General features: G+C 47.7%; 1 protein-coding gene and 2 gene segments (V, D, J or C); all 3 read right to left on the bottom strand.

Annotated features, from left to right (window-relative positions):
* Nucleotides 1–630, bottom strand: part of LOC104284901 (TCR gamma alternate reading frame protein) — a 27,263-nt gene extending 26,633 nt beyond the window's left edge. Inside the window, exons 1-2 of the mRNA XM_009883279.1 lie at nucleotides 588–630; nucleotides 171–483 (exon numbers count right to left, since the gene is read on the bottom strand). Of these exons, the coding sequence (XP_009881581.1) occupies nucleotides 171–483; nucleotides 588–630 (356 nt within the window). The remainder of the gene's footprint in view (nucleotides 1–170; nucleotides 484–587) is intronic.
* Nucleotides 631–8,186: 7,556 nt separating this feature from the next.
* Nucleotides 8,187–8,733, bottom strand: LOC104284900. The segment is given in 2 exon segments: nucleotides 8,187–8,569; nucleotides 8,691–8,733. Coding segments are annotated over 2 exon segments (426 nt in total).
* A 1,664-nt stretch (nucleotides 8,734–10,397) lies between these two features.
* Nucleotides 10,398–10,703, bottom strand: LOC104284899. The segment is given in 1 exon segment: nucleotides 10,398–10,703. A coding segment is annotated over 1 exon segment (306 nt).
* Between the last annotated feature and the right edge of the window lie 211 nt (nucleotides 10,704–10,914).

The raw sequence follows: 10,914 nt of genomic DNA, 5'->3' as shown, positions 1-10,914 counted from the left end.
TGCAAAGCGTGCACCAGCTCAGCAGCGTCTTCGGTACCCGGCTGCCTGCACAGCCATTCAAGGCTGATGGGGAAAGCGGGGTGGGGATGTTCCTGCGGGTTGTCAAACACTTCAGGATCTGTCTCAGAAAGCGGAACCCGTCTTTGTGCAGGTCTCCTGTGGCTTTCTACTGCTGTGCATCCCACTGAGCACAGTAGTAGGTAGCGGAGTCTCGCAGAGTTACTTTGCTCACTGTCAGGGTGCAGACAGATTTGGTGAGATCCTTCTCGATGCTAAATTTCCCCTCATCAGACTGGTTTTCAAGGAAGAGCCTGGAGGACATGTAGGCAATGCGCTTGGGAGCAGCATTGGGCCTCTTCTGGTACCAGTGAATGAAAACTTTGTTAAAATCCGGATGAGAGATGTGGCAGTTGATTAGCACCGTTTTGCTTTCTGGCTTAGTGATGGATATGGGGGTTTGCTGCAAAACTCGTGCAGAGCTGCCTGTGTGAAAGCAAGAGAAAAATTAGAAACACGAAGCTGAGATGAGAGACCGTCCCCTTTGCCACTGGCGGACGTGCAGGCAGCGGGGTGAGCAGGGCACGTACAAGGGAAACCAGCTGCCAGGATGAAAGTGCTCAGCAGCCACATTGTCACTGCTCTCCTTATGGCTTCCTTATGGAGACTGGGTCAGGGCCAGACTCCAGTGCGGCAGAGCAGATCTAAGTGGCAGAAAAGCACCCAATGAGGCTGTGTCAGCTGCGGATGTGTTCAATAATGATGCACAAGCCATTTCCTTTGACTAACAAGGCAAACAAAATAAAACAAAACCCAAAACCCACCCTTGTATGAAGAGAGCTCAATGATGAGGGAAACATTTTTTTTTCTTTTTTTCATCAGGGAATTTGCTTAGATGACGAGTCAGGAGTCCCGTCATCTGTCTGTCCTGTCGTCCATCCCCCGTCCCCCCCGGCAGCTCCCAAGATATGATTTCTGGGTGCTAGCTTTTAAGGTCAGTTCTTCGTATCTGGATTTTCAAGGTACATCAGCTATCAGAGGATGGACAAGAAGAGATGCCCCTTGAAAGCAGGCAAAATTGATGCCCTACATCACTGAGATCAGGAGGCATTTCTGGGAAATTGCTGCTCTCGGTTTGTAAGTACAGTCTCCTCTAGGCATCTGCTCTGGCCCACTGCTGGAGGCAGAGCACTCGCTGCAGGCAGCAAGGAGGGACGAAGGGTTAAACTTTGACTCACCCTCACACTGGTGGTGCAAGTCCCTTCTGCCCTTCATTCCAGCTGTGTCATCTAAAGCCACCAAGCAGCACTTGTATGTTAGTTTTCTCCACTCGTCACCCTGATGAGTTTCTGAAGGTGAGCCCAGGCTGGCCAGAAGCACCCGCAGCAGCAGCAGCTTGAGCGTTTTGGGGGCCACAAGAGATCTCCTCTGTCCCCTTATGAAAGTGGCTGCAAGTGATGCTACCCTGCACATGGATACCACCACCCACAGCAGCTCCCAAAATTAAGCCTCGTGTGAGCAGCTACAGCTTTTCTTCAAGGAAGCGGCCTCGTGACCAGCAACAGAGAGTGTACCACAGTCATAGGCAACTTACTTCAGTAGTTCATTGCCCCACTCTTACAGATTTGTGTCTTCTTTGTAGCCTGAGTTCCCCTTGCTTCATTTCTGCCTGGATATATCTCTACTTGTAGTAGGGAGAGCCCTGTTCTCTGAGATTTATGCCCCACATAGGGTGCTAGACAGAGATCAGCTTCTTTTCTTAACTCTCTTATGGACTGAGGTGTTGGAGATTCCAAGTGTCAGATGATTTTTCATCCCATGAAAATACCTCCAAAGGTCTCCTTTTCACAATTTGCCCCATGCATTTTGAACCTTGAACATCAAGTGGCATCCCGTGACATCGCTTCTACCCGAAATCGCTGTGCCAAAATCACAGTTATGCTTGTCCAGCAAAAGTCTTCCATTATCTGGGAATCAGCTGCTGATTCCCACATTCTCAGGAAAGTGGGATTTTTCTCTGCCTGTCAGGGGCAGCTGTCGTCTTACTCAGCCATTTCCCATGGTCTTGGTACCTTACAGTTTTTAGCAGGTTAGAATCTATGTTTAGCTCTCTAGCTTAAATGGCAATGCTTTATATTATAAACTTACATGACACCTGCAGGGCATCAGCAGGTTTTTTTGTGTTCCTCCTCTGTTCTTAAACCTGCAAGAGATCCATTGTAAGAACACCTTTTCTGTGCGTCTCCTGGGGTTTACTATCTGATTTTCTAATCCAAATAGTGTACACTTCCCAAGCCAAATGCTGCACGTGGGCCTAAGTATTTTTATATCAGCTGGCATTAATCAAACCAGCCAGAATATAATTTAAAGAAAAGTTCAGTCTTGAGATCTGAACACCTGCTAAAGAACAGCCCTCTCCCCCAGCTATCTCCCATCTCCACTGCTTCCTCCTCCAGAGTCGCTGAAAAATACACTATATAATGACAGTTTACTGATACTTATGCTATAGGCGTTCTTTTTTTGAGAAGTAGAAATCATTTGCTTACGCAAGATACAATTTTCCCAGCACTGTGAAGTAATTCACAGACTTCCCATTTCTGTCCCCAGCCTGACTGGAGTTTCTCATCCAAAGTCAAAGGGAGCCTTTCCACTCCCACAGATCAGTGGGATTTCAAGTAACACACTCCAATAACTGGAGACAACTTACACACAGAGATACTTGTTGCAGCCTGGCCTAACTCCTATCCACTTTTTATATGTAAAAGAGTTTCTGCTAGGAGAAGCAACAAATCAACCATATTTCACTTAAAAAGATCTTGACTCTTTCTTCCTGCAAACCCAAAAATGTATTTGGCATTTCTCTCTGAGGTCATATAAAATCATACTGGCATCGGGGGCTTGGTATAGAGCCATACAGCTCATAGTGTGAAATGACACCGCTCACCGATCAGGTACAAGTTTGTCCACAGGAAAGTCTGACTTTGGGTGGCGTAATGCAGCCCAATGCTGAGAACCTTCCCATGGATTTGATGAGCCCATCTGAGCCCTTTCTGAGACATCAGTGGTCAGGGCTCTGTCACAGGTGGAACTGAATTCAGTGTTGGTGGTTGTTCTGATTTCAGTGAGGAAATTTTAAGTTAACACTGTAAGAGTGCTTTCTGCATTGATCCATCTGATGGATATATGACAGCAAGTAGGAAGAGAATGTAAAGCCATTCAAATGCTCAGTAATCAATTATAGTGATTAATAAGTGCATTGGGTTTGCGTGACAAGGTTTTGGTAGTGGGCCTGTGGGGGATGGCTTCTGTGAGAAGCTGCTAGAAGTTTCCCCTATGTCCTATACAGTCAATGCCAGCTGGCTCGAAGATGGACCTGCTGCTGGCCTAGGCCGAGCTCAGCAGCGGTGGTTGTAGTGCCTCTGTGATAACATAATTAAGAAGGAAAAAACAAAGATCTGTGCAACACCAGCAGCGGTCAGAAGAGAAGAGTGAGAATGTGGGAGAAACAACGCTGCAGACACCAAGGTCAGCGAAGAAGGAGGGGGAGGAGGTGCTCCAGGCGCTGGAGCAGAACTTCCCCTGCAGAAATTAAATCAATTTCCCTGAGTTGAAGCTGTTTTGCCCGTGATGGTAATTGCTGAGTGATCTCCCTGTCTCTCTCGACCCATGAGTCTTCAATTATATTTTGTATGCCCTGTTCAGTTGAGAAGGGGAGTGATAGAGTGGCTTTGGTGGGCACGTGGCATCCACATCAATCCACCAGGGTCAATCCACAACAATAGGAATTTAGGTTACTTAAGACCTTGTAACAGTCTTTTTGCAGATGCTTCTGTCTTGACAAAATATTCACCCTCAGGGCCGGCTACTTCCTTTGCCCAAAACTTACAACTTGTTGAGGAGACATGAAAAATCAGGGCACCAAGGCTGAGCAGATGAGGAGGGGTGCCATGCGAAGAAGGAACTGGATGAGAGCATTCTTCAAATTTTAGGAGAATTTACGCCTAGCTGGAACACCACGGACAACTCAAATAAGAAAAGAGTCCACTCCAGACCTCAGTCACCCCATCCCATTGCTCCCTCAAGTGTTGGACACACCTGAATGCAGGTTCTCTTTTTTCTTGTTGCTTTGACTGTGGCTTTGCTTCCTTTCTTCCCTTCTCTCCTGCCTTTCAGTATCTGTATCTGCTATCATTCAGGTCAATACTCAACATACTACTGCCTTCAGCAGAGTCAAGCCAGCCCATTCTGGAGAGCTTAAAGCACCCAAGGTGCAGGCAAAGACGGTCATTTCCACTCCAGCAGGAGCTGAGCTGAGCGGCGGAGAGCACTGTGGCTGTCTCCTGGCTTATTGCAAATCCTACCGAGGTAAGGGGCTCTTCCTCTCCTTTCTCCTGGGCTTTGGCTGAACGTTCCACCTTCCAAACTGCTGAGCACTCACACTGCCTTCAAGTCAAGAGAGAGTTGCAAGAAGGGGCTCGAGCTTCCGCCAGCAGTGAAAATCCTGTTACTTGGCACCCATAACTGTTAGGTCTTTAAACAGCATTTTGTTGGTCTCCTGTCTCTGTGGCAAAATCATCAGAATTGAAAGCCTGTTGTGGCTGGAAGTTATGACTGTAGCTTTCTGAGGGTGATAACAAAAAATAATACTGTGAATTTATTGTGTGAAACTATAAAAAGCTGCAACTTCAAGAGCAGTGCTGCACTGGCCCAGGACTTGCACATCGCTCATCCTGGAGATGTACATGCTGGAAGGTGTAGACAAACACTGGGTAAACCTGGGAAACAGAATTCCTTGCAATTTGGTGTCTGAAAAATATCCACCCTCTGACTCAAATAATGACGGTTTTTCCTTAAATCTTTGCTTCATAAAACAAATATGCAATAAAGTACTGAATGCTTTGTTCAGAACACCCAAATCTATATAGCCCTGAGTAATGCAGAAGGACTGGCTTTCTCTGTTTCTCATTAGTGTTAGTTAAACATAATTTTCAGACAAGGACCCCTTTCTTGTGAATCTCCCAAAGTGCTTTGCATTCTTCAGGTGTTGCAGGAAAAAACAGTAAACTGTTCTCTGATCTAGAAGAGCAGGTTAGTAACCTCAATGTTAGTAGCCGTTGCTGGTACAGCAAATTCAGGATGTCAATCAAGACAATGTCCCCATCTGGAGGTAGGCCAGGCAGTAGCCCATCATTTCCCCTTGGAGATGCTGGCAGCTCCATTTTGGGACTGCTAAAACTAGATTATCTTAGAAACAATAAAAGAAATAATCCTACATGGAGAACAAGATGGACTGCAAGATCTGACAGGTGTCTTAACATTTCATTTCTAGTTCCAGAAACCTTTGCTACAACTCCTGAAAGACTGCTGGGAGTGTGTATTTAACTAGCATATCTCTGTAAAGAGCTCCTGTTTGTGCTTCACTTTAATCTGATGATGGATGAGAGCAATGGAGGGGACAAGCAGGCAGGCAAAAGTGGAAAGGCTGAAAGTGCAAGTGTGGGCAGAAGCCTGCCTGTTGAGCAGGAGCCCTGAGCGCTGCCCGAGAAAACCTGGAAAGCCGTGCAACACAGCTCCCTCCTGGATCGGGCAAGCTTTGGCTATGGCTGTGGGCAACATGTGCTTGATTATGGTTGTGTTCCTGTTCCCTCAGGGTGGCCGAGAATTTGCCGACAAGCCAATGTCCTCCTCCTGAAGCAGCTGCTCTCCCTCCTTCAGACAGGATGCGCACCAGCAACCTGGCCATCTGTGTTGGGCCAACGCGAACATGCTCCCGCTGGAGGCCATGATGCAGGTGACTGAGAAGGTACGCTGGACTGAGCAGCTGCCTGCACCCTTCCCAGCCCATCAACCCTTGACTATTTAGAGGTCCCGGGCTGCCTCCTCTCTTGAGCCAGAGATGGCGGGGTGGCTGCCTGGAAGAGCCGCCCCACAGCCACAGACAACGTGCTGGTGGAGTTTATGAGTGAACACTGCTGCGCAATCTTTGGGGAAGAGGTGGCTGGCCTTCCCTGTCCCTCAGCTGAGGAGTCGCCAGCGACCATGGACAGATGCACAGGTATGAGGAGGGAGTGAGGGTTGTCACAGCCTGAGCGTGAGCGGAAAGCTGGTGTAGGGCTTTGGGTGGGTTTTGCTTCAGCTGTTGTCCACTTCCAACAAGTCCCTTTGTTGGACGTGCTTTTGCTTTCCAGAGCTGCCTGTGGAAGAGGAACGATGCCCTGCTGGTGATGCTGACGTGGAGCACCAGGCAAAAGCCTGCCTGGAGGCACCACCCTCTCTCCTTGTCATCCAGAAAGGAGCAGGGGCAGATATGGAGGCAGGATCGGAAACAGTCGAGGTATGGCAGGTCCACAAACACTGGGACCAAGTGTGCTGCTCCAGCAACAGCAGTATTCCTGCCTCAGTTCACCACACATTTCATTTCCATCTGGCTCTCAGCAGGATAGGAATGTCTTTTCAGTGCTGGAGCTTCCTCCCCTCCTTCCTTGGAAATGGCAAATTTTCATCCTGTTGGACCTGCCTGAATTCCAATACCTTGGGGATTAAAAGCTGGCACAGCATGTGTGCCGGAGACATTCTCCCAGCTTGGCTGGGGTCCACCAACAGGAGTCCATCTTTAGCTGCGATGGTCATTTCCAGGGAAAACAGGTTCTTTTGTTGACTGGGATCCTAGAGGGAGAAGAGAAGATCAGGGATGCAGAAACAGCACTTGCCACAAGTCCAGTGGAGCAGGTTGCTCCTGAAAACCACCAATCCAGCAAACAGACAGCTTTTAGCAACTGTGGCTATTCTGGAATAGATGGTGCCATGTGCATCCATGTCCATTAGCAACTCTTCTCCTACAGCTGAAAAGGAGTTTGAGATCTTGGTGCATAAGGAACTGGCTGGATGGTCGTACTCAAAGAGTTGCAGTCGACGGCTCAATGTCTAAATGGAAACCAGTGAGGAGTGGCATTCCTCAGGGGTCAGTTCTGGGACCAGTGCTGTGTAACATCTTCATCGGTGACATGGACAGTGGGATTGAGGACACCCTCAGCAAGTTTGCCGACGACAAACAAGCTGTGTGGCACGGCCAACACGCTGGAGGGGAGGGATGCCATCCAGAGAGACCTTGCCAGGCTGGAGAGGTAGGCCCATCACAAGCTCATGCAGTTCAGCCAGGCCAAGTGCAAGGTCCTGCACCTGTACCCTGCTTTGAGGTACAACAGAACTGATTTTCTGTTCAGTAATTTTACTTTTTACCTAAGCATCTTCTAACTAATGAACTCCCTGAAATTAAAGGTGTATTTTTTAGACTGTAGTCCACTTCCAGAATTATAAGAACTGATTACTTATAATTTGTGTCTAGGCATGAGATGCAGCGAGGCTCTTGCTTAGACTTAGTGCTATAACAACCAAGGTCAGCTAAATTTGTGATGTGCCCCCTTGGAGGGTCGGAGGTGTAAAAGCGTAGAGGGGTCGAACCTGCGGGGAGGAGCAGGCAGGACAGGTGACCCAAAGCTGACCAACAGGGGATTCCATTCCTTCTGCCTCATGCGCAGTGGAATAATTTCATTATTTCCTTTTTATTTTATTATTAATATTTCATTAAAGTAGTTTCGTTCCTTTGAAACATAAGTCTGTTTCACTCTTTCATTCCTCTCTTTGGAGAGAGGTAGGGGAGAGCATCCGTCGTTCCACCTGAGTGCCAAATCCGGCCCAAACCACAACAACAATAGCCTCAGCCTTTTCTAAAACTTCTGCTGAACACACTTGTGGGTCAGTCTGAAATCGAGTGTAACAACATAGCAGCAATAAGACATGCAGTGCAGCAAGACTTGATTAGGAGAACAGAAACGAAAATAGCAACAATGTCGTTATAACCTGCAAGAAACATTGTGTGCCCCAAATCCTCTCATTTTGCACATTACCATTTCACCTCTTCCTGCGTACGCTGCCCCACTTCCCATCATGGGCAAGGAGGACACAGCTTCAGGTGGCCAATGCTCTTCCCATCTTGGCATATAAGGCACAGCACAATAACTATGTCTGGCTTTCCCCTGGCCCCAGTAAAACCCCTGCCCCAACCAGTGCCTGCGACATGAATCAAGGAAGACGTTGGTGGTGTTTTAATGTGCAGGCTTAGTTTCATCTGGAAAAAACAGTGCTCTCACCACTGCGCATCCACATGGGGGGATGTGACTTGGGATCTTTCAAGTTGTTTGTGGTTGAGACGCTGAGGGAGTATTTGTCTCGGGGATCTCAGAGTTCCTGCCACAGTGACGATGCCAGTAGGCGCAGTAGTAGGTAGCAGTGTCATCCGGAATGACGTTACTTATTGTAAGAATACACAGTTTCTGGCTAGAATCTTTTTCAATCCTGTACCTGTGCTCTTGGAAGCCCTCATCTACTGCTTTTGTCCATGCTAAGTAGAGAATTCTCTGTGGACCATTATTCGCCTTCTGTTGATACCAGTGTATGAAGGTGCCATCAAAATCTCCAGAGACATCTTTAAAATGACATTGCAGGCGGACACTGCCTTTAGACTTGGTGATGGACAGAGGGCTCTGCATGGGAATTTCTTGTGCAAATCCATCTAGAAAAAATAACAGAGGAGAAATGATGCCATCAGGTGGAATTCAGGGCTTTGTGAAGATGCCTGTTAGCAGAGCCCTGTGTGCCTGTGAGGAAAGGTAAGGAAGTAAGGAAGGACTTACAAGACCAAGCGGCGGTGGCCACAAGCGCTGCCAGCAGCAGCATGTTTGCTGTCACGCTCCGCTGTCTTTGAGAGTCAGAGGAGTGTGAAAGGGACCGGAGATGGGGACAGTGTTGTGTGGGAGGAGCAGGTGACTCTGTTGAGAAGTCTTCAGGAACAGATCTTCCCTGAGCTCCTGAGGGGAGCAGTGGGGACAGAGGAGTAAGTGAAGGGGAGGGGAGGGGAGGGGGAGACTCCTCCCTGCATGGAACTTTCCGCTGTGTTCTGTGGATGGCTGTTGTGAAGTTTGGGAAGTACTGGTCCCCTTTGAGACATCCGGAGTGTGCTAGAAGTTGTGAAACCACTGGAGATGGGTCTCTTAATGGTCCACATCAATTTTACTATCACAAAATGGGCATAGTGATGCCATATGGTCCGACGAGATGGGGTGTGGTTCAGAAAGATTTCTGACACCGTGACAGGACTACGAGGGAAGGGTCCCTGAGAAAAACATCAACGCTGACTGCAGCACTGCAAGTACAGTGGTGATGGATGCTGGTAGCCACTGCAGACGGAAGGCAGAAAACAACAAAATATAAGGAGGATTCACTGAACTAAGAGGAGACTCCTTGGAAAACTGCCGTGAGACCCTATAAATAAAGACAGCATGTGAGAGTACCAATTCCTGGCTGAGAGCTGTGCATCCCACCACTGACTAGCCCTGAAGGTACCAACGGGATTCAGTGAAATCGGTGAGCGCTTGGGTGCTTAACTTCGCTTTGTGTTTAAGCCTTTCTGGTGTTCAGTGTTTATTTGCACCTAGTCTGATCTTCTTTCTAAAGTCCCATAGCTCATTCAGGGTGATGGTCCAGCATTCCAGGTATCCAATTAAACCCTTCATCAGGAAAAGAAATGCTGAGGAGTAGGCACATAGCTAAAGGCTAAAGGCACAAGCTGAAGTCATTCCCCTCAGGCTCTTCTTTGAAATGCTTGCTGTGCACAGGGCCTTAACTCACTGCAAATTTGAAAAAAGGCCATCAGAATCGAGAGTTTCAACACATCTCCTACCTTCCAGAAAAACCCTGTTTATCCAATTTGCCTTAACAGGAAATGAAAGAAGAGGGTGGTTATAAGCAGCACATCATCAGCTGTGGTAGGTAAGAGACTGTAAACCTTGATTTAAATTGCTCCGTGTGGGATTTTGTGGTATCCAAATTAGGTCAACCATATTTCCAGGGACTTACAGCAGCTCACACGGAGGGCAACGAAGACTATAGTGGGGACCATGGAAAGCTTTTTCTTAGAAGTGCTAGGCGGTGGCAAGCATACCGTTCCCACCACCAAGGTACCTCCTTCAGCGTGTTGTCGCTCTTTTACTGCCTTCTCTTTGCTAGGGGAGAGCAGTGGCTGGACTAGAAATTCAATGCAATGTTTGCTCCCCTCAAAGGCCAGCAGACTTCTGCCACGGCTATGCAAACAGCACCAAAGCAGCAGGTGGGTTTCCAGTGTTTATGTGCTAATTCTTAAGGCAGTGAAGACTTCCTTTGTCCTTAAAAGAGTAGATGTGTGTTTGAAGACTGGAGTGATAATGACCACGCAGACTTTGAAAAGGAGAGTTATGCAGGGTTCGCTGCTCTTTTTGGGTAGCAGGAAAAGGTTTGGCCTTTCTGCAGCTGATACCAGATGGAGCGAGAAGATCAGGGGAGTTGCACAGTTACAACCCTGTGGTTCAGACGTTGAGGGATGGGTTTTTTGCCTTGATGATCTTTGAGTTTCTATCACAGTGAGGGTCCCAGTAGGCGCAGTAGTAAGTAGCAGCGTCGTCTGGAATTACATCGTTTATTGTAAGAACGCACCGTTTCTGGCTAGAAACTTTTTCAACCATGTACCTGTGCGCTTGAAAGCCACTTTCAACTGAAGCTTTCCCTCCTGAAAAGAACAGGAGCCTCTCTGGAGCATTACCCTCCTTTTGTTGATACCAGTGTATGGGGGTGCCATCAAATTTATCCCCTAATGATTGAAGTTCACATGTCATCCGTGCACTTTTTTGGAACTTGGTGATGGATATAGGGCTCTGCACGGGAATTTCTTGTGCAAATCCGTCTAGAAAAAACAAACAAACAAAAAAAACAACAGAGGAGAAATGATGCCATTATGTGGAATTCAGGGCTTTGGGAAGACGCCTGTTAGCAGAGCCCTGGGTGCCTGTGAGGAAAGGTAAGAATATAAGGAAGGACTTACAAGAC

The sequence above is a fragment of the Charadrius vociferus genome, unplaced genomic scaffold (genome assembly GCF_000708025.1).
Source record: "Charadrius vociferus isolate BGI_N301 unplaced genomic scaffold, ASM70802v2 scaffold394, whole genome shotgun sequence".
Classification (NCBI taxonomy): Eukaryota; Metazoa; Chordata; class Aves; order Charadriiformes; family Charadriidae; genus Charadrius; species Charadrius vociferus.
The sequence above is the reverse complement of the archived record's forward strand: the minus strand, read 5'-3'. Positions and strand labels throughout refer to the sequence as shown.